Source organism: Aplysia californica, unplaced genomic scaffold, assembly GCF_000002075.1.
Source record: "Aplysia californica isolate F4 #8 unplaced genomic scaffold, AplCal3.0 scaffold00128, whole genome shotgun sequence".
NCBI classification, from domain to species: domain Eukaryota; kingdom Metazoa; phylum Mollusca; class Gastropoda; order Aplysiida; family Aplysiidae; genus Aplysia; species Aplysia californica.
In genome coordinates this window covers 1,330,909-1,351,933 of record NW_004797398.1, presented here as the reverse complement: position 1 = coordinate 1,351,933, position 21,025 = coordinate 1,330,909, and the positions used below count along the sequence as shown (strand labels likewise).

The 21,025-nt window shown below is 37.6% G+C and overlaps 1 protein-coding gene across 1 annotated transcript in view; it reads left to right on the top strand.

Annotated features, from left to right (window-relative positions):
* LOC101847717 (ADAM 17-like protease) overlaps nucleotides 1-21,025 on the top strand; it is a 44,683-nt gene that overhangs the window by 3,410 nt on the left and 20,248 nt on the right. Inside the window, exons 2-18 of the mRNA XM_005096426.3 lie at nucleotides 124-268; nucleotides 861-994; nucleotides 3,094-3,182; nucleotides 4,109-4,209; nucleotides 5,771-5,856; nucleotides 6,367-6,497; nucleotides 9,653-9,748; nucleotides 10,236-10,310; nucleotides 10,728-10,866; nucleotides 12,237-12,353; nucleotides 13,014-13,019; nucleotides 14,550-14,671; nucleotides 15,295-15,364; nucleotides 16,695-16,836; nucleotides 17,755-17,856; nucleotides 18,804-18,866; nucleotides 20,148-20,221. Coding sequence (XP_005096483.1) covers nucleotides 124-268; nucleotides 861-994; nucleotides 3,094-3,182; nucleotides 4,109-4,209; nucleotides 5,771-5,856; nucleotides 6,367-6,497; nucleotides 9,653-9,748; nucleotides 10,236-10,310; nucleotides 10,728-10,866; nucleotides 12,237-12,353; nucleotides 13,014-13,019; nucleotides 14,550-14,671; nucleotides 15,295-15,364; nucleotides 16,695-16,836; nucleotides 17,755-17,856; nucleotides 18,804-18,866; nucleotides 20,148-20,221 — 1,692 coding nt within the window. The remainder of the gene's footprint in view (nucleotides 1-123; nucleotides 269-860; nucleotides 995-3,093; nucleotides 3,183-4,108; nucleotides 4,210-5,770; nucleotides 5,857-6,366; nucleotides 6,498-9,652; nucleotides 9,749-10,235; nucleotides 10,311-10,727; nucleotides 10,867-12,236; nucleotides 12,354-13,013; nucleotides 13,020-14,549; nucleotides 14,672-15,294; nucleotides 15,365-16,694; nucleotides 16,837-17,754; nucleotides 17,857-18,803; nucleotides 18,867-20,147; nucleotides 20,222-21,025) is intronic.

Sequence of the window (21,025 nt, the reverse complement as noted above, 5' to 3'; positions counted from 1 at the left end):
TGAATTAGGTCCCAGTTATATTAGTATTAAAAGACTAAGGGTCTAACAGTGTAAACAATGGTTATAATGTTATTTTCTTTTTCATAATGAAATTATTTTGTGCCTTTTTTTATATTCCTTCAGCTAATATCCACGACAAAGTCAGCTACCATGAGCTCATTAGAGGTAGTGAGACGTCAGTGAAAACTCGAATTCGCCGAAGTGTGGACCAGAGCAAGGATATGATGAATGACTTGACAAAAGAGTTTCATTTCACGGCATACAACATGTAAGTTTATAATTAGTCTTCTTCATGGCGTATGAGCAAGTTTATTACTTTACTTTATTTCTCTTTTAATAACAATATTTGTATATTATTATGGCCTATTTCGCCAAATGTTTAAAATATGTTGTTTAAGTGGATTGGTTCCATGAGATCACGTTTTAAAATTTTGACACCCCTTTGCTCTTTCTCTGCCACTGTTGTCCTCATTGTTGGTATCTTTTACTGTAGAAAAAAAATGCTTTTTTAATATAATATAGAGGAGTTTTTAAACCCCCATTGATACAATTTAGGAATCATTTAGGAGGCGGGCTTCAACCTACAGGACCAAGCCGGACTGAGAGAGATGTAACAACATCCCCTCTGAACGACTAAGAGGGACACAAATTTTGCACAGACAAGACGGATAAACTTGATAATGATTCTCCTCACAAGGGAATTGACCTCCAGTCTTCTGCTTGTGATGGCAAAAAGACGCTAAATGCTTCAAACCACAAATGCCAGTATCTGTTGCTGTGTCCATTGCAGTGCTGACTTGCCATTATATAGTGCTGAAAAACTCTTACTAAAACTATTTCACACTCTCTTCTATTTGAAGGACATTTGTCTGCCACATGACTCCTCGAACAGGCTTTTTCTCGCCGAAATTCAAGCTCAAAGTGTATGGAGCAGATGGGGTGCCCCGCGAGTTTGGCTTTCGGCATGATCAGGTCTATGTAGGATCTTGTGATGGTAAGTGAAATTTAAAATGTTGTCTCTCTCCTTACGTGCTCATCCTGTCCCTTTGTGTACAACTCCAATGACAACTCAGTGTGCTGAATAGAATGTTTTTTTAGAATCATTTCTGCAACTTATAGCTTCTGTCCCGTAAATTCTGAGTAGGAATCATCATTATGCAATGGGTCACTTATTCTTGATATATGCGAGAAGAAACAGTTGTTTGTGTCTTCTCACTTGAACAGCCTTTTAATAATAAACCTACTGATTTCCTTTAAGTAATGTCAAGAAAGAGTTGGAAATCGTGTGCGTATGTACTTTCTTTACATTGTATGTTGTGAACCAGTACTCATACAAGCAGTAAAGGGATTTTGTGTGTGGTAAAAGCGTGGATGATAAGCCACAGTGCAAAAATATAACAGGTTTTTACTTCTCCTGCTATTTATTATTGTTATTGTTATTATAGTTTAATAATTATTATTATACTCACTATTATTACATATTATTATTGCTTTATTGTTATTGTTATTTATTGTCAATGTTTTTGAGTAAATGATTTCAGGACTTTTTTTGTTTTCTATGGTTTATATTACTTAACACTTTTCAGTCACTTGGCACTATAATACAACGGTGAAAATTATCCGTTCCGATCTCCTGGCGCAATTCTGCGCCAGGCCTGAGAAGTCTGTTGCAGTCACTCTCCTAGCTAGGTGACCAGATGGAGTATTTTGTACAGCTGGCTGTGTGACTGCAAAGTGTTAAGGCAATACTGAACATTGTGAGTCATTTTGAAGGTGAAGCTTTTGGTCTCCTACCTAGATCTCGGACAGAGGAGAATATTCCTGGAAGGGCCATAAAAATATTTCAGACCACACTCTAGTCGGAGGCTTTTAATTTTGCACGAGAAAGAAAGACATGAATGAGAGAGTTTTAAAAGGAGTGTTAATCACTGTAGAACACAAGAAAGTGAATTTCCTTATCCAGCTTTGGAAGCAAGAACAACATAGTTGTGATCAATAGTGATTAAAAAAATGTCCGATCTTAGCTGAGTATTGTGGCTCCTTCAATTTTGTCACATCAGTCAGTCAAATATGAGAATGAGAAAACTGAAAACTGAAACAAAAGTGACTTCTGAAAAGAATGAAAGCTTAAACAGATTAAGATAAAAGTATATCCCTGGCTGTGACCCCTTCCATATATCAACCCGGCTGCTCCCACTTATTTGAAAATTGTTGACAATTATTTTCTCCATTCTATCGAAGCAAAGTGAAGTTGTCCAGGCTAATCACAAAGTGTTAACTAGTGAAATGGATAAAGATACAACTTTTGGTTTTTAGAGGCAGCCAAATGAATCGTTTAACAAAACTACTGCAATTTTCTCTGGAATCCTATGTTAGTGTTGTGGAAATCGTCCAAGAAAGTACTAAAAATACCACTTTCTATTTTTAGCAACCTACTGAGCAATGGGTTAAGCAGGTCTTGAATGTGAAGGTTTTAAAGCTTTTCTGGAAAGTTTCAGATATATATCTTTTTGCTTTGATAGTAGTAAAGGGCATAAAGTATGCTGGTGAGTGTGGATGTACGCTATATGAATGCAATTGTTATTATGCTTTTGCTAAATTTGACCATAATATGACATCTCTTGGTTGTAATTGTATTTAAAGGCGATTAGCCTTTTCAATGTCTTTAATAGCTCTAAAAGTGACTTAATCATATTTGTATATGTTGAATATCTCATTACTCCTTAACACTTACAGTACCGAAGGTTCATATATCATATAGTGAAAAACCCTGAGGTACCGCACCAGTTTAGGACGCTGAAGCCGTGGTAGAATTTTTTTTAGATTAAAGAAACCTTGGCAGCCCAAGAAACACTCTTTAAAAATCATATAGGTTCATCAACCATTCAGCTATCATACAGAGTGACTTCCTTTGGAATTTACTTCAGTGCAGTGCATCCATAGGTTGTTTAATTATGTTTAGTGTGCCTAAAGTCGCTAGCGGTAGCAAGGGAATACTACGGCCTAGCAATGGTACTGTAAGTGTTAATCACCCCTAGCATGCATTGATCAGTATTTTATTAATAAATTTTATCCGATGTTATTTCCTTTCAGGGGACCCGCAATCTGAAATAAGAGGGACATTTAAGGGAGACATTTTCACAGGCTCCCTCTTTTACAAAGGACAGATGTATGGCATTGAGGTGAGTGGCTTTTATTTATGTACTGGCCTTCACAGGTTTTAATGTGTTGTTTTTGTTTGTTAGTTTTTTGTTGTCTTTTTTTTTCTTTTTAAAGAAGGAAGCTAATGCTTTTTCTCGAATGATTTTGGAAGGAAGGACTTCCGTAATGAGCGACCACCCCAACAAACACAATAAAGGAGACCTTTTACCCCTACCCCTACCCCTATCCCTACCCCTACCCTTAACGCCCTAATCCTAATCTTAACAATTGACCCAATTACTACCCTCTCTTCTAGACTGTATTTCATAGTGGTCACTCGTCACGGAACTCCTCCCTTTCGCAATGTAATCTTTTTGGATATATTTTGTTGAAGAAAGTATCGCGCTTTTTTACTCACAGCGTAGGTGAGTCTCTTTCATGTCTCCAGTAGTGCCACTTGCACTTGATGATTGTCCGAGGATTTTCCATTGCTCTGTACACTCTAGGACAGTTCTTTCAAATAATTTTGTGAAATGAGAATTTTATCCATAGAAAGCAACATTGCACCCACATTTACCAAACTATTTATTATGTGCCAAAGGGTATTGTACGAAGCAGTCTTATAAGGTCCGAATGAAAATGAAAAGTGTTTTGTATGACCCATTCTGTACACCAGGGTTCTTAACCTGGGTGCAATGGAACCCTATTTTTCAGTGAGTCAATCTCAGGTGTCTGGGGTTTGGGGGAGGTCTAGCTCCACACATTGTGTATGTGTGTGCCCGTTCCGATCACTCCACTGGAAGTGAAAGGTTTTGTTGAATGCACATATGAAACTTGAAGTGAAAAGTTTTGTTGAATGCACCTATGAAACTTGCAGAGTTCAATACCTCCATCAAGGTTAAGAACTACTGCTCTAGACTATCGAAGTAAACATGCATGCATGAAAATTACCTATTTACTACTTCAGGATGCTGCCCGGCATATTCCGTCAGTGCCCATTTCTGAACAAATGATTGTCTACCGCAATGCTGATATGAAGTGGAACAAAGAGAACAAGGACAATGACGGGTTTGTAGTATTGTTTTTTCTCATAATATTGATTGTTGCAGAAAATTGAATGAGGCTTCATGAGTTAAAAATTCTGAAGCAAAGAGAAAAGTTCGCAAACTGCGCACATCCACAAGGGGAAAGGAAGCTTTTAAGTCGTCAAAGTATGGCAAACTCTTCTCTGCCAGAATTGGTCTCGGTAGCCATAGCAGAAACCACACATCATCCTTTTCTCTTCTATTTCTGTTTAAGAAATATTTTCTTCTGCAGATGCATATCCTTATTATCGTCATTTTCCTCTACTTCTTTTGTATGTTTGTCACTCTCTTGTGAACTGCTATTTCCGGGGTTGGGTGACTGCCAAAGCTTGAAAGTCCTTGGAAACAACAAAATAAAAATTTTTGCTCCTATAATGAACTTTCTGAAATGTGCTTTTTTGGCAATAAATGGTGTTGAACAAAAAAAAACCCAAAATTCGATAAAAATTGCAAATTGAGTGGAAAAAATATGGTTTCTGTTATTCAGTTATTTTGACGAGCGCCTGATTTCCTCACACTGTCTCACTTTAAAAAATGTTGAAAATTGTCTACGACGCTTTGCTTCATCTCCCTGAATGTATACCTAGGGGAGGGGCTTGTAATAAAGGTTTCTTTCTTTGTATGGATATCTTTGGCTGTAGCATGTATTTTTAAATCTGTATTATGTGTTGTTTTTGGTTTTTTGCCTTTTTTCTGGTTTGTTTTCATTGAAACTTTTATTGTGAAAATTGTGTGTGTTGTGCAACTGCGTGTAGTCAGCTTGGTTTACATTATCTGCTTACATATTTGAAGTGTTAAATCTGTGCTTACCCCCTCAGGTGGTGCTACTGACTGAAGTGTCTTTAGGCATTTCCCACTGGCAGGAACATTAACATCTCAAGTTCTTATGCACAGAAGAATTGTAAATGGGCTGATTCATCAATGTCATGCTCATAACTGTGCCTGAACTGCAACAGGGAACTGCTGCTTTTTCTTTCCTAATCCTTACTACCGTCATTTTTCCTCTACTTCTTTTGTTTGTTTGTCACCCTCTTGTGACCCGCTATTTCCGGGGTGCCTTGATAGTCGAAGCAACCTTTGTGCTGTTGAAGCTAGAGAGATGAGGAAAGTACGTCTGATTTCCTGTAAGGACTTCTCTGTTGACATATGCCCCTTGGGGCTCATATGACCTTATGCAGTTGCGAACACCGTAAAACCTCTACTAAAAAAATCTGTGCCTTTAAATTAATAAGATAAATATTTAGGTCAGAATGCAATGTACAGATTATATGGTATGTTACTGTTTTATTGTAAAGCACTCGGATCCTGTGTGCTTGAGTCAGTGTTGAGGGCTATATAAATGCCATGTGTTATTATTATTATTATTATTATTATTATTATTATATTTATTATTATTATTATTTTATATCAGTTACATAAATGTCTGCATGATCTAGAGATATACTATGATTTTCAATTCTTTAAGAGTATATTATGTTCAGCCTGAAATAGCCTTGGCGTGCTGAGATAGACGTATAAACATTTTCGTTACTTATTCTTTTCAGAGGCCGTTTCTGTGGGAACACTGATGGTTTCTCAGCTGATCCTGTGGCCGACAAAGAGGAGATAGTGGTTGATAAAATTGTTCAAGGTGAAATGGAAGTTCATTGCTATTCAACTTTTCAATTTTAACCAATTAACGAAACTTCTATTCACAATTTCATGATACCTTCAAGCTTATTTTTACCTAATTTTTTATTTCAATTTACATATTCGATATATGGTGTATTTGAAACTTTCGTTACTTTGTTTTATACAATTTATAAGTAGATATTCATCACAATGCTTGTATGTGTCAGATTAATTCTTTTTCAGTGTTTTGTTGAATGTCAGATTAGTTAGTTTCCTCTAAGTGTTTGTTTTGTTTTTTTCCGCCTTGCTAGTTTTTTGGCCGAATTTGAATGCAATTTGTTGCTCATGTATTGCGATGTTTCATCACTTTATGAACGTGACGGAATCTGAAGTTATTGCTGACTCATATGATACAGTCATATTTTTTTTAGACTAATAGAGACCAATACCATGAAGTATTGCAATGATGTGTGTTTCACTTTGTCTTTTGTTTCACCTTGTTTTTGCTTGTGTCACTACTTGCTTAAAGATCATCATTCTGGGCGAAAGAAACGAGCTACTGTTCCGACGTGGGACACTTGCCGCATTGTGGCTGTAGCAGACTACAAGTTCTTCCGTGAAATTGGCAAATCAGACGTTTATGATACGGCTTTGCATCTTGTAAGCCTTGTTTGTTTTGTTCTGGTGTTTTAAATTATTTTTTGGTCTGCTATTGAGAGATCGTATGCTTTAGCTTGGCTGCTGTGGATATTTAGTTGATCAATTTTTTGATGAACAGATGATGCTGAGCTGTAGTCTACTTTGAGTCTGCTTTCTAATAGTCTCATTTTGCTCAAGGAAGATTAGGGGGACAGCAAAAGTGAAAAGAAGTAGAAGGAGGAAACCAGACCAGAGCATCCACCAACCATCCCTGTGACAATTATCTTATGCTAAGTAGTCTTGAAAGTAAAAGATCAAGGGGAAGACTGTGTAGAACCTGGAGTAGAGTCACAGAAATTGATGTACAGAAAAGTGGGACAGCGTGGAATAACATCGATGGCTGGCCAAGGATAGGGAGAGATGGAAAGTGTGTGTGGCCTTTACCCTGATGCAGGGGGAAAAAGGCAGTGATGATAATGATGAAGTAGTCTTGATGAATAGGGTCATCTGTGTGCCTTGGGTCCGAGTATCTGGTTCAGTTTTTTTCTTAGAACTGGAATGTTTGAACTGTGACCCTTTTCACAAACATGATCCTACCAGGGTAGATTTGTTGAGCATAAAGTCTTTTCAGATATGTGTGTTAGGTTTTGTTAGAGATATAGTGTTGTGCATTGTGCACACATGAAAGACACCTAGGCTGGCGGAAAGTTTAAGAGCATGGGTAGAATTTTGTAATAATGTATATCATCATAGCAGAAATGGAATCGAAACTCTTTATCATTATAGTCTTAGAGTTTCACAAAAAATCATTTTTGGCTACCTGAAAGCCAAAAAACCGTTTTGTTCTCATAAGACAAATAGATCTCTTTGAAAAAGTTAGGTTCCTTTTTAAAAAAAAAAAAAAGAGAGAATAAGCCTGACATCTTGTAGAGGAACAAAAAAGTAAGATCCCCAATAGAGTTTTACAGTGTTTAGGTATAAGTTTGAATACCAGTTACTGAACACATATTGTGAGTCACTCTTTAGTGCTATTGCTTCTGTGATTTGCCATATTTATTTATATTTAGCTCTTGCATGAAAATTGATTCTTTAAAATTAAAAAGATACAAAGTTGTGTCATCTTAAGACCTTTCTAAAACAAAAGGCTTTTGTTTTGTTCTTTTTAAATGTTAATATTGTTTTCACCACTTCTTGCTGCTTACTGTTCTTCTTTCATGGAGTGTTTAAGCACTGATTTTGGTAGAACAAAAACGTTTTAAACTTTTACCGAAATTATAATTATGCATGGACATTTTTTACAGTAAAGGACATTTTCATCACTGTTATGTGGATAATGGTAATTACAGTCTAACATGCATGGGTCTCAATATTCCGCTATTTAGCGGATTTCCGCTACCGCCATTTCCTCCTCTAAACTCTGCTACCGCGACAGCGGGTCAATCAGAAAGAGAGTTGCTGGAAGCAGAGTGACTGCCAGGCCTCGGGAATTACCCGAGAATTTGAAAAAAATCGCCGAGACGCGGGAAAATACATAAAAGATCTCGAATATTATTTGAAAACCAAATCCGATAGCGTCTTTAAGTTCATTTTTGCCGGTCGCGATTGTGATATTAATTCGGCTTTTCCCGGTCTGAGAGTACGTTTCACGCGAACAGGAGGCTATGGCGGCAAGCGGAATTGTGTGTGACACCGAGGCTCGACCGGAAAATCAAGATCTCAGAAATTTGTCTGTAAAAGTCTAAATACGCAACATTTGTAACATGCAGGTTCTGCATTACAAACGTGGTGTCGCCATGAAAATAATGTACGTCACTGTGCTGTTGCTTGTGGGGGCAAAAAAAGAAAGTAATACAAGCGTCTTGTCGGGCTCGTCATTGTGACCGGTCAATGAACCTGCGCGCGTTCTGAGCGCTGTGAAGTACAGGACTCGGGAATGGGGGGAGATTATTGATTTTTTTTTAAAGATACACTCGAGGATGGGGGGAGGGCTGGACGCAACACCAGAGGACAAAAAAAGAAAAGAAATTGGAAGCAAATTTTAATATTTAGAATTTTGATTACTTCTACAGCTCTCTGCAAAGTAAAGTGCGCGTTTGTGCATGCCTTGTGTATAAGCGGGATCCGTCATAACTACTTGTAAGCGTGTTAATGAACTTAGGGCAGGGGCCTAAGTGTTCGCGTTTCATTGGATGGGTGAGAGTAAATTATGTCTCTATATTTTAGCTTTTTGTTCAAGATTCGCATATTTTCAGTGTCACTGCATCTTGCCCTCCCACAGTTTTTACACATCTCACACTGAATAGGTTTACTTGAGCTATTCAAGTTATTACTCTACTTTTGAGTTTGAGCACTAATTTTGTTTTTCACGTTTATTATATGAATCATTACACCCAGACTGGTTCATAACAGTCGATATTCTGGTTCTAGGCCTTTTCCCAGGCTCAAAACAAGATTCATTTTTATATAGTTTATATATGCAGGCGAATATGATGAAGGTAAAATATAAATAAGTCGCACAAGACCACAGTGCGCCTCCACTTTCTGTACGTCATCAAGATTGTAAATATTTGGTAAGTGACTCTTACTTGAAATTATCTTCCAAACCCTCAAACTGGTATGAAATAACCTTGCTTTGATAAATTGATGGTTTTTATTTCAACATTCTAGGGTCCCACAGTATAATAATAGTGGGTGTCTCGCGAAAATGGGCTTATGTCACGATCACGTGGAAAGTTCCTCCTTTTTAAAAATTCTGAGTTGAGACCCATGAACATGTTCGAACGGCCTACTGCTTAAGACAATCGTTCGTATAAACGGCCACTAACCATCCCCCCCCCCGTGTATATTTGTTTACATTACAATGGCTCTGTGTAAGGTGACCTGTCCAAAACGAACACTTTTCTCCTCAGCAATGATGGGTTTCCATCTTGGACAATGTTGACTGTATTACAGTGTTGTGTCAACATAATTATCACTGCCTGTCTCACCCTGCATCAGGGTATAGGCCACGAACAAACACTTTCCACCTCTCCTTATCCTGGGATGGCCTCTTGATATCACTCCATGTCTTCCTACTTTTCTGTACATTATTCATGATTGTGTCTCATACCCTAAATGATCTGAAATGTTTGGATTGGGATCTGAAACTCCTAAATCAATTGACTTATTTCCTCTAGGCCGGTGTGATGGACAGAGTTGACAATATCTTCCGAAGAACTGAATTCAATGTCAACGGAGTTCCCTACACAGGCATGGGCTTTGAAATCGCTGAGGTAAGGTTCCATTTATGTGACGGAGACATACTGTAGCTCTACAAACCTCTTTAATCTTCATGACAATACGGACTTGTTTCTCATCTGTATACAGACTTTATTTATTATATATCTTCATTTTAACTTTTTATTTTTGTTTGTTTAAGTTTAGGTACTTAGGTTTGCTCATTTTGAAAGTGAAATTGAGAGGAATAACTCTCTTTTTGTTTGTTTAGTTTTTTAATACTTTGCTTTGCTCATTTTGGAAGTGAAATTCAAAGGGGAGGGGGAAGAGACAGTGGAACAGTTTCAACAGAATGTGTGCATTGTCGGCTCATTGTGTAAAATTTTAGGGAAACATAGAGCTTTGGACTTGGTACTTCAAAGCTAGTAACCAGGCGTTGAATAAGAATAATAGGATGGTAAATTTTAATGAAATTGTTTGATTTTATGAGTGCAACTTTTCATTCATTTGTTCATTTTATGATTTTTCTTCTCATAATTCCAGATGAGAATCTTTGAAGCTCCTACAATAGGTTTTAACAAAGATACGGGCAGTTGGGAGGCTCAGACTTTACTGCAGGTACAAAGTTTTTTCTTAGATGATAAAGATAAGTAGTTTCATAAAGTGAATATATTTTACTCTTTTGAAGATGCTTCAATTAAACTTGTATCTTTTAAGTTTCATTATACCATAAAACAACTTGTTTACCACTTGTACTGAACAGATTTATTCAATCATTGATCATATTGTGTGTGGTACAGTAAATCTTTCATTTGCCGGCATTGTGTTATGTTAAAAAAAGCTTAGAAATTGATCAGTTAAAATTTAGGTTTCTTTCAAATTATTTTGGCCAACTTTTTGAGAAGGGTTGATAAATATATATCTATATATATATGTGTGTGCGTGCGTGTATGAGTATCTCTATATGGGGACATGTGTGCGTGTGTGTAATTTTGAACATTGCGAATGTTCTTGATCCGTTTCACTTCTCCTCAGACCTTCAGCACAGACCTGACGTTCAAGTCATACTGTGTGGCACATTTGTTCACTCACCAGTCATTTCAAGGAAACACTCTGGGCATGGCGTACATTGCATCAGACAGGAACGAGGACATTGGCGGCATATGCTCTCCAGGTAACACGCGAACTAAGACACACTTGTAGAGCTAACTTAGACGTACGTTGTGGCGTTGATAGTCAAGTGGTTTATGCTACCGGACTCGTAATCATGAGGTTGTGAGTTTATGGGGTTCGAGCCTCATGCTGGATGTTGTGTCCTTGGGAAAGGCTTCGTACACAAATTCTCCTCTCCTCACTCAGGTGCGAATGGGTACCCCGCCATAGACAACGAAAGATCTTCCCAGTATGTTAATGTTTTAGCGCTTATAAATGACAGCTTGCACTGTATGTTTCGTAGGAAATTAAGATTGTTTCAGAATGCTATCAGGTCAGCTAAGGTAATAGTATAGATTGCAAAGAGCATAGAGCTTGCTGCTGAGAAGGAATTTGCACTATACAAATGCCATCTATTATTATTATTATTATTATTACTATACTTGTAGAGCGAACTGAGACATACTTTTAGAAAGCAACATGATAAAGGTCATATCAGGGATATGGATGTAGTTAGGAATCTGCATAGTTAACAAAAAACAAAATTTACAGGGAACACTAAACATTTTAACCATCTTGTGACTGAAAAGTTTTTTCAAGACAGGACAGGGTTGTATCAACAACCCATAATGAAAGGGTTAAGAGCTATTTAGGGTAACTGTACAAGTTTTCAAATTTCAAATTAATTTTTTAAGTAAATACACAAGTATCATATATCATGTGAAAGAAAATTGGATAAGCTGTCTGACAGGTTTTTAAATAGTTTAAAAATTGCCAAAGGTCAGAAAAGGGATAAATTAACAGTACAAAAGGGGAAACAGTGAACCTGAACTTGACACCAAACTGACAGATTTAAAAAAACTTACTTCTCTATAATTTCCATTTCCCCTTGATTGTCAGGATTGGCCCTGTCTGTCAGGGCCAGTCTTGGCTGAGTGGGATACAACATCTCAACAGAAAGACTGAAATACTCTATAACATTTCCCCTCTCATGAGAATCAAATTCGGGTCTTCTGTGTGCGATGGCAAAGTGCCTAACCATTACCTTACAGAAATTGGCGTTTAGTGTTTTGTAAAATGACACACGTTTTTATTTATGCATCAGTCTGTGAAATACGTGCTTGTAGTGAATAAGAGGGATACAGTGATGGGATGAGAGAGACAGTTGCAAGAAGAGAGAGGATTGGGGAAAAGGAGGTTTGAAGGGAGGGATGGGGAGATGGAGGGGTTGCTTACATTTCTCACATTTTACCATAGAACAAGAATTGTGTCCATTTTTAGTTATCAAGCATTTTGAGCTCTCTCTTTGTAAAAATACACTGTGTTATTACAACATGTTACAGATATTTTCCCTGTGTTTCTCAATGTTTCATTTTTCTCCACTGTTCATAGAGTCTTACATCAGATCGCTGCAAGCTCGCGCCAGTGAAAACACAGGATTCACAAGCACACGAAATGGTTACGGAGAAACAGTGCTGCTTCAGCAATCAGACCTGGTCACTGCTCATGGTAAGTAGCCAAGACAACATAGTAGTTGTTTATAACTGGTCTCAGGACTCATTAACAACCTGCAGGAGGTTTGACCTCTAATTTCCCATTTCTTTGCACTTTTGTCATTTACCTGTTTATGCTTGTTCCAATTTAGGAATGGTCTTGATTGAGAGATAACATTTTAGCCTTTTGTTTAGTGTCAATTTATGGCAAACTTCCTGTAGCAGTTCTGTACTTGAAAGATGAACTCTTTAAATCTTACTGGAAAGTTAACTTTGTTGAGACTAAATGTGGCGGATATATGATTAAAGTTGGACAGCAATAGTTTGCTACTTCAATCCTAGTCTATTCCTTGCATTGTTGTTAATTTTTTTGTGTGTTGACTTGCTGAACGCTACCCTTAACAATTATAACCATGAAGACTGTCTGTTTATCCGGTTAAAAAACCCAAAAATAATTACTTTGGTTATACGTATCACCACAAGAAAATAATTATGGGCTCGAAGACCACTAGACAATATATCTCTGTGAATTGTCAACTGTAAGAATTTTTATGTCTGAGGTTGAATTGATTTGAAAATTTTCTTGATCGATTGTTGTCATGTTTTTTTCCCCATCAATCCATTCTGCGCTGACTATATTGGTGTCTCTTTTGTCTTCTTTTGCTGTGGATTATAGAACTGGGTAAGTAAAACGATTTTGGTTTAGTATAGATTTTTTTAATAGCTAAACGTTAATGCTACTTCTCTTGTAGATCCTGAATTTAAGTGTTGCAATGTATAGCAGTGTCCTTATATTCAGATTTCTTGTGTCTATTTACAAATGAGAAGATCACTGTATATTTTATGGGAATTATTTTCCATCCTGGACCACTCTTGCTGAGAGTATCAAGGGTTTTCATTGCCGTCTTCAGGTCTGTCTTTGTCATTTTACCTACCATATGTACTCACCGATAATACAAGTGATTTGAAAAACAAAAAAATGTGAGTTTCAAAAATGTGTGCTGCATATAATACATGCGACGTACAACCAGGATCAGGAACTACAGAGGTGAAATAATGGTGTATAGGATTTCCCATAGTACAGTTAACAATATTCTGAACATTTGGCAGCTGATGGATGGTTTTCCATCTACTAATTTGGCATTTCAACACATTGGGGCCAGAAAAAAGAAGGAGAGAAAAGGGCCTGAGGCTGACTTTAAGCCGACAAGTACTTAATTTCCCACATGTTGAGCCTCTTCTAGCATGTCAGAAATTAACCCTGTTTTATAGCGTGACTCAATAAGATAACATAAGAAAAGATAATACTTTATTGTTCGAGAGGGCAATTTTTCTGTGGCTATACAGGACATGCAAAAACATAGAGAGAAATACAAAGATTTTACATTATTATATTACTTCATTAAAAATTCAATATGAAAAGAAAATTAGAGCTGACATCGATTCTCAGGTCTTAAAAGTTAAGTTGATAAATTTGAATAATATATTGTGTGCAGAAATAAAAAATACACATTAATATTTATCTTAACAACAGCACCCTTATTATAGATGTTATGAAACTTCTGTTGTGTCTTTCTTCATTTTATTGGTTCTTAGAGGTATGTATCTGCCACTGTGCCACATTAAATTGGGTGAAAAGAAGGTGTTTAAAATGCTGTAAATCTTTTTTAGATTTGTGATTTGATAAAGGTTCATCAGTTTTGTTAAAATCATCTCTTCATACGTACCGCCAGTATTATACACAAGGCTGTGCTATGACTGAGTATGTATGGTACACTTATCTTGATTTTTTCATATAAGCAGGATTTGACAACACGTAGCATCAGATGTAGAAGGGTACTGTACTACTATGAGTGGTGTCGGTGGCTTAGTTGTTAGGCTCTCAGACTCGCAAAAATATGTTCATGGGTTCAAAGCTGTGCTGTGAACACAACCAATTTGTGTTGTTTGCACTCCTTTGACCTAACTTGTGCAGTTGTGAGTACTGTAAAACTTTTTCTATACTGAAAAGATATGGGACTCTGAGACAAAGGAGCTTGTATTTCAGCATTTGCTTACTTCTGTTGTGCTGAATAGACATTGTAATGGCGCTCATGTGACCTTATGCAGTTGCGAGTGCCATAAAACCTCTACTAAAACTAAAGACATTGTAGGTGTTTATCCCTTATGTATACTCTAAGCATTGTACAAGTTTTTCTGTCTATTCACACAGGTCACAACTGGGGCTCAAACCATGACCCTTCCTCTGGTAGCTGCTCCCCCTCTGATATCTTTGGGAATGGAAAATACATCATGTATGCGATTTCTGTCAGTGGCTACGACTCCAACAATTTTGTAAGTAATGTGGCTGTGAAATTGCACTTCGCAGTCTACAACTGCACTCTAAGAATTTAGTCCATGTTTGGCATTAAACAGTCATTCATCAAGTCTATGTAGAACTTGATATCTTGCTTTTCTAACAACTTTTTGTAGTGTGGGGTTATTCTTACCTTTTTTTGTTGACGGTTTCCTTTTTTTTTAAATCTGAGTGATTTCCACCATGAGGATTTAAAGTTTAGCCTTACTTCCTTACAAAAGTAGAGATGGTGAAATGATAATTTATAATTTTTATCCCCTTTAGTAAAAGACACCCTGACTTCATTAAAACATCTTACTCTCATGGCTGACCAAGAGTGTAGCAATGTGGAAGATACTCAAATGCTATCATTACCGGTACTTCTTTTTGTCCATTGTGATTGTCTTGTATCCACTTCCAATGGTGTGAACTAATGGAAGTTGGTAAAGTACCATTCTAGAGGGTGCAACTTCCAACATGGAGAAGTCGTGAATCAATTCCACTCTTATGATTTTTAGGGTCTTTTGTCTTTACCGTGAGATGAGGACAATTGGAAAGCCTAAAAGACTTGAAAGCCCTTTTTTTTAACAATTTTGTGTGCTTTTTTTCTGGGTTTTCACAGCTCTTCTCTACATGCAGTCGCAATGCCATCGGCCGTGTACTGTTGACTAAAGGTCAAGGTTGCTTCACAGGTATGTGCTATTTACTGCAAATTTTGAGAAAATATTATCAGTCTTTTTAGAGTAGAGGGGCCTGAGGAGCTGAGGACTTCATTGTTACTTGGGCCAGAGGAAAATGTAATGGCTGGGTGCTGCAAGGGTTACAATCTCAGAATAATTGGATTTGCCTTTTGTGTTTTTGCTTTGGAATGTATTTCAGGAATATATGTGAGGCATTGTAGTGAAATCAGACACTCGTCAAAATGATGAAATTGAAGAAACTGGCATTTTTCTGCCCAATTGGCAATTTATATTGAATTTTTATTTGTTGGCTCAAGGCCTTTAAGATCCATTTAAAAACGCATTTCTGTGTGGATTTTACTGGAAAAACGTTGATTTAAGGTACAAAAAATGTAAATTTGCTGTTTCCAAGGACTTTCATGCTTTGGAAGTCGCGCAACTTTGGCGGCCATTATCTCACTAATTTTACCCCTGAAAACAGCTGGCCACCACCTCCTTCAATGGCAAATATTGCGATTTCTACTCATAATAGATTAGTGATTAGTATTTTTTTTTTTTTTAAGACAAATGAACAAACTTTAAGATGATACCAGCAGCTCCACATGCCCAAAAATTGACGAGTGCCTGATTCCACCATATCGTGATACATACGATTTTTTAACAGTGATCTGTTACAATGCCCCATTCAGAAGTTTAAGTGATATTTGTGGATGAAGAAGGATTGATCAGGTTAACTTGTTACAATTCTTGAAATTATTTTTCCATCATGTTACTGATTGGGGTCGAGGTTTCTTTCAGAAAAAAGATTTTGTCCTTAGAGCTTGCTACCTCTCCAATGATCAGAATGATGCACATACTTCAGTGTCCTGTGTCTTGTTTACTTTAGAATGCTATACCTGCTTTTTTCCCTTTTTCCTCCTCATTTCCTTCTTCCCTCCTTGCTCTCTCCTTTTTTTCTTCATTTTTCTTTCTTGTTTCCTTCTTCCTATCCTCCTACCTCCTTTATTTCTTCCTTCCTCCCTCCTTTCTGTTTTCTCTCTTTCTTCTTACGTTTTGCCTTCATTTTTCTTTCTTCTCTCTATTCCTCTCCCTTCTGACATCCTTGTACCACCTCTTTTCTTCCCTCCCTTTTCCTTCCTTTCTCCTTCCTTCCTTGTTCCTTTTTTTTTTTTTTTAAATTGATTTTTACCTCTGAGAGCTCTATCTTAAAAATGACCCAATAGAGTCCACAAGGGCTTTCTACTCCCTCAAAAAAGTTGTAAAAAGTGCAACCAATAGCAGTTATTGAAACATGCATGATGTGATAACAGGCTTCATCATTTCATTCTGTTTCTTTTCTCAGCTCGAGCCACTGATGAGAGTTTGATCTGTGGGAACGGAAAAATTGACTCCGGGGAGGAGTGTGATGCTGGCTTCCTGGGAAGACTTAACCTTGATCCTTGTTGCAACAATGACTGTACCCTGACACGTACATCTACCTGCAGGTATTCTTAATAATGTCCAATCCATGATTATATAACCTCATAGTCACTTAAACTTCATCTGCTGTGTAATGTATAGACTCTTTGTTGTTGCACACTTAGGATGTGAGGTCGATTCCCAAGTGGGAAAGGATGGGGGGGGTTTTGTGGGGGGGGTTTTTGGTGGGAATACCTCCATCTGTCAGCTGAAATGATGAATCCCACAGATCTATCGGTTAAGGTTTACCATGGCAGGCAACCCTGCCTCCTAAATAATCTAAATCACAGAGCCATATTGCATGTCTGTCAGCTTTCGAGGCTGCCCGGGATAAGGATGAAGCTGAGAAAAGGAACAGACGGAGATACTCACCCCCCCCCCAAAAAAAAACAACAACAACCCAACAACAACAACGAACTTTTCATATCAGGAATCAAACTTGTGCCCTCTGTGTGCAGTAGTGAACTGCCTGACTTGTACAACAAATTCTAGTGCTGAGTCTGTCTTAGCTCCCTTCTTATTTCCCAGCCTTCTGCAGGTTTGATCATGTGTTTGAAGTACCGGTACACACATGTGGTCATGTGAACTGGTCTATACATGATTTGCAATGGAACGAAAAAAGAATTCCAACTATGACAGGTTTTTTACCTTTAAGCAGATGTCTGTCTTGCTGGTTTGATTGTATTTAATATGTGTGTTGATATTTTTTAAAATGAACACTGACAGTGCTTAGTTTTGTTTTGTTTTTTTAATTATACTTTTGATATTTGTAAGTTGCAGATTGAAAATTTTTGTATTCTTTAGAATTGAATTCTTAATTAATTTGAATATTTTGATTTTCAAGGACATAGAAGAAAAAGAAGAAGCAGAAAAAAGAAGTAGAAGAGGAAGAAGAAGAAAGCAAACGGATGTAAATTGAGTTGATTTTTTTTCTCTCTGTACAGCCCAGGCAATCATGAATGCTGTGTCAACTGTCAGCTTGCCAGCCAGGGATTGCTCTGCCGTGCAGATTCCGGCATTGACTGCCAGAAGTCGGCCTACTGCACATATCCTTTTAAGGTTTTCAATATGGCTCTGTACTGTGTGGTTCATTTCCTTATTGGTTACAGTGTTAAAAATGAGAGAAAAATAACTTTGCTCCCTTACTGTTTTCGTGGGGAAGACAGTATTTCTTTATCGTAAGAAAGAACAATTTGGTCTCTTCTACCAACGGAAGGAGCTTGAGCTCTTTCAGGCAAGCAAACTTCAGAACTTCTGCCTACTTTTGAGGGTATAAATTGCTGAAGGGGGAATGATTGGTGGATGCCCTGGTGTGCTTTTCTCCTTCTTTCCTATCAAACATTTATCGTCCTATTCTCTCTTCCTTTTCTTTGTATGCTACTCTCTAGTAACATCTCCATTTCTCGGCACTTATGTGACTAATTTGTATTGAAAGTGCAGTAAAACTCTTATTAAGATAAATTGCTGACTAAGTTGATGAAAGTCTTGCACGAGGCCACTTTCAGAGTAGATCTGTAAAATGCAGTATTTATGGGAATCTAGGCTTAGTTTGGTTCTCTCTATCTCTTTTACCCTGGTATTGGGTATAGACTGTCAAAAAGGGCTCTCTACCATGTCTTTGTTCCGGGCTACCCGCTGATATTGTGTGGGTGGTTGGAGGGTGCTCTGCTTTGGTTTGCTCCTTCTTTCCTGTCATACATGTATATCAGTTCTATATCTCCTCCTTTTCTTTGTATGTTACTCTCTAGTAACACTTCTAATATTTGACACTTATAAGACCTATTTGTGTGAGTGGTTGGAGGGTGCTCTGGTTTGGTTTGCTCTTTCTTTCCTGTCAAACATCTATCATTCCTTTATCCTCTTTTCTTTGTATGTTACCCTCTAGTAACACGCCTAATATTTGGCACTTATATGACCTATTTATTGTGTTGCAAGTGCGGTAAAACTCTTAACAACAAAACTAAATGATAATGTCTACCTTAACCTTTGTCACTGGCTCCAGCCTGGTGTGTCCTGCTTCAGAGGACAAAGACGACGGAGATGAGTGTTTGGATGAGTAAGTTCACTTAATTGGCTTTTTGCACTATATAATGCTTCCGGAGAAACCAAGAATGAATCTGAGTGTTTTAGGGTCTGCTCTGTGCTCGGGCAATAATAGTTGTAAAGTGCTAAGAGCATGTTATTATTATTATTATTATTATTATTATTATTATTTAGTTACTTGAATTTTCATCGCTGTTCACAAAATATGCCTCCAGTGTCTGTGGTGTAGCAGTAAGGTGCTTTGCTGTCACATGCAGAAGACCTGCATTTGATTTCCATTTGGGGAGAAATTTATAAGGTGTATCTGTCTTTCTACTGGGATGTTGTATCCCTCTCAGCCAGGGTTGGCTCTGACAGGTAGAGTCAAAATCTGCTACCTAAATTATTTAGATTGTGTTGATGATAATGAAACAACAACAAAAAGACATGTTTGATTATGATCACATAAAATCGGTTTATCCTTTGAGCTTCATGCTGCTTTGTTTTCTAAACTGTCAGGAACCTTCTTACACTGACATTAGCATGTGATATTTTTATGAGTTGAAAGCCATGAGTATGAGATAAAAGCCTTGTTGTGACTTTTTTTGTTTGTGCTGATTTCCTTTGATAGAGATGATAGACTGTTGGGGTCTGTTTGTCACTGTTGTGCATTTCCTGTTTAGAATAATAAATAGGATATAAGTTAAAGTGATAACTTTATGTTCCTCCGGGGAAAATCTTTCTCACAGTTGCTAAAACCGACAATTCTATAAAAGTACACTTGTAACATGAATAGTGCGGACTAGATGTACTTATTAAAGAAGTGCCTTTCCCTGTCCACCCTTCTTTCTTCTCTTCTTCCCCTCTCTCTGAATCCCTCTCTCACACACTCTCTTTCCCTCTCTTTCTATTTCTCTCTCTCTCTCTTTCTCTCAGATAAGCTTATACACACACAAACACACACACACACACACACACACACACTCAAAGTAAGAAAGTTTCTCCAGCTTTCTCTAAAAAGTTGAAAAGTATGTATTTTAACAAATGATAGTACATTCTGTTACTTTGTTTACATGAAAACAGTGAGCAGAAAGTGGTAAGATAAATGGAATAATTAGATAAACTTGCAGTCTGTTTCTGAAGGACATAATGAATTCCTTAAAAAGTACAGTCTATCATTCACATCGCGAAATTGGAAGAACACAAGGAGATGTTTCTTTATGTTACCAAGTCCTCCAATCACATTCTTGGCTGTTAAATGTGCATGCTACTCTGTATCTAATTTTGTTTCCATTATGCTTGTTCTCTTCTCCAGGGGCAAGTGCGAAGCCGGCGAGTGCCTTCCGTTTTGTCAGGCTAGGAATCTCACCTCTTGTGCTTGTTCTGATTGTAAGTTTTTTTGTTTTTTTTTATAAGTGTTTTATAGGGCTTGCAACTGCATAAGGTCATATGAGCGTGCGGGAACCATTAAGCATTTTCAGTTCGGTAGGAATTGATTTGGAATTTTTTTGCTCTTGTGGCAGCCGAAGCCCACTCTTGTGTCACTTTTAGGACCTTAAAGGAATCTTTAACGTGTGCAGCTTGCACACAGGACCTCTGAGATTTTTTCGCCCTTCTCCAAGAAGGCTAATTGTTAGATTTTACCTACCTTAAGATCAGGGGTGTAGCTGAAAGACAGCAGTCAGAGGGAGCCAGGGAGTAGCAGTAGAAAGGCAGCAGAAAGAGTCAGGAGCCCAGAGGAGGCAAGGGTTGAATGGGGGCAGGAAAAGACGAAAACTGATGACAGAGCATGGTTATAGAGCTGGAAAGTAGGAGAAAGGAGAACATTTCTGAGTAGAAAATGTTCCTTTTGCTGTAAGTTTTCAAATGCAGGACCTATTGAATGAGAGGCGAACTCCGTACCTCTAGACCACAAAAGCCTCCATGTGTAAGTTTAGTTCAAAATGAAGGAATTACAGTCAAACCTCATTGTACCGCCAACTTTGGGATGAGCATGATGAAGTTGGTGGTATAGTGGGGCTTGTGGTTCATTGAGAGTTGAATGCCTACCTTCTGTAAAAAGCATGACTACCCAATTTCAAGGGAAATGATTCTGCTGTGTGTTCTGTGTTTGAAAAGTGTCTTTTTGTTGGTGATGAACTCTTCTTCTTCTTCTTCTTCTTCTTCTTCTTCTTCTTCTTCTTCTTCTTCTTC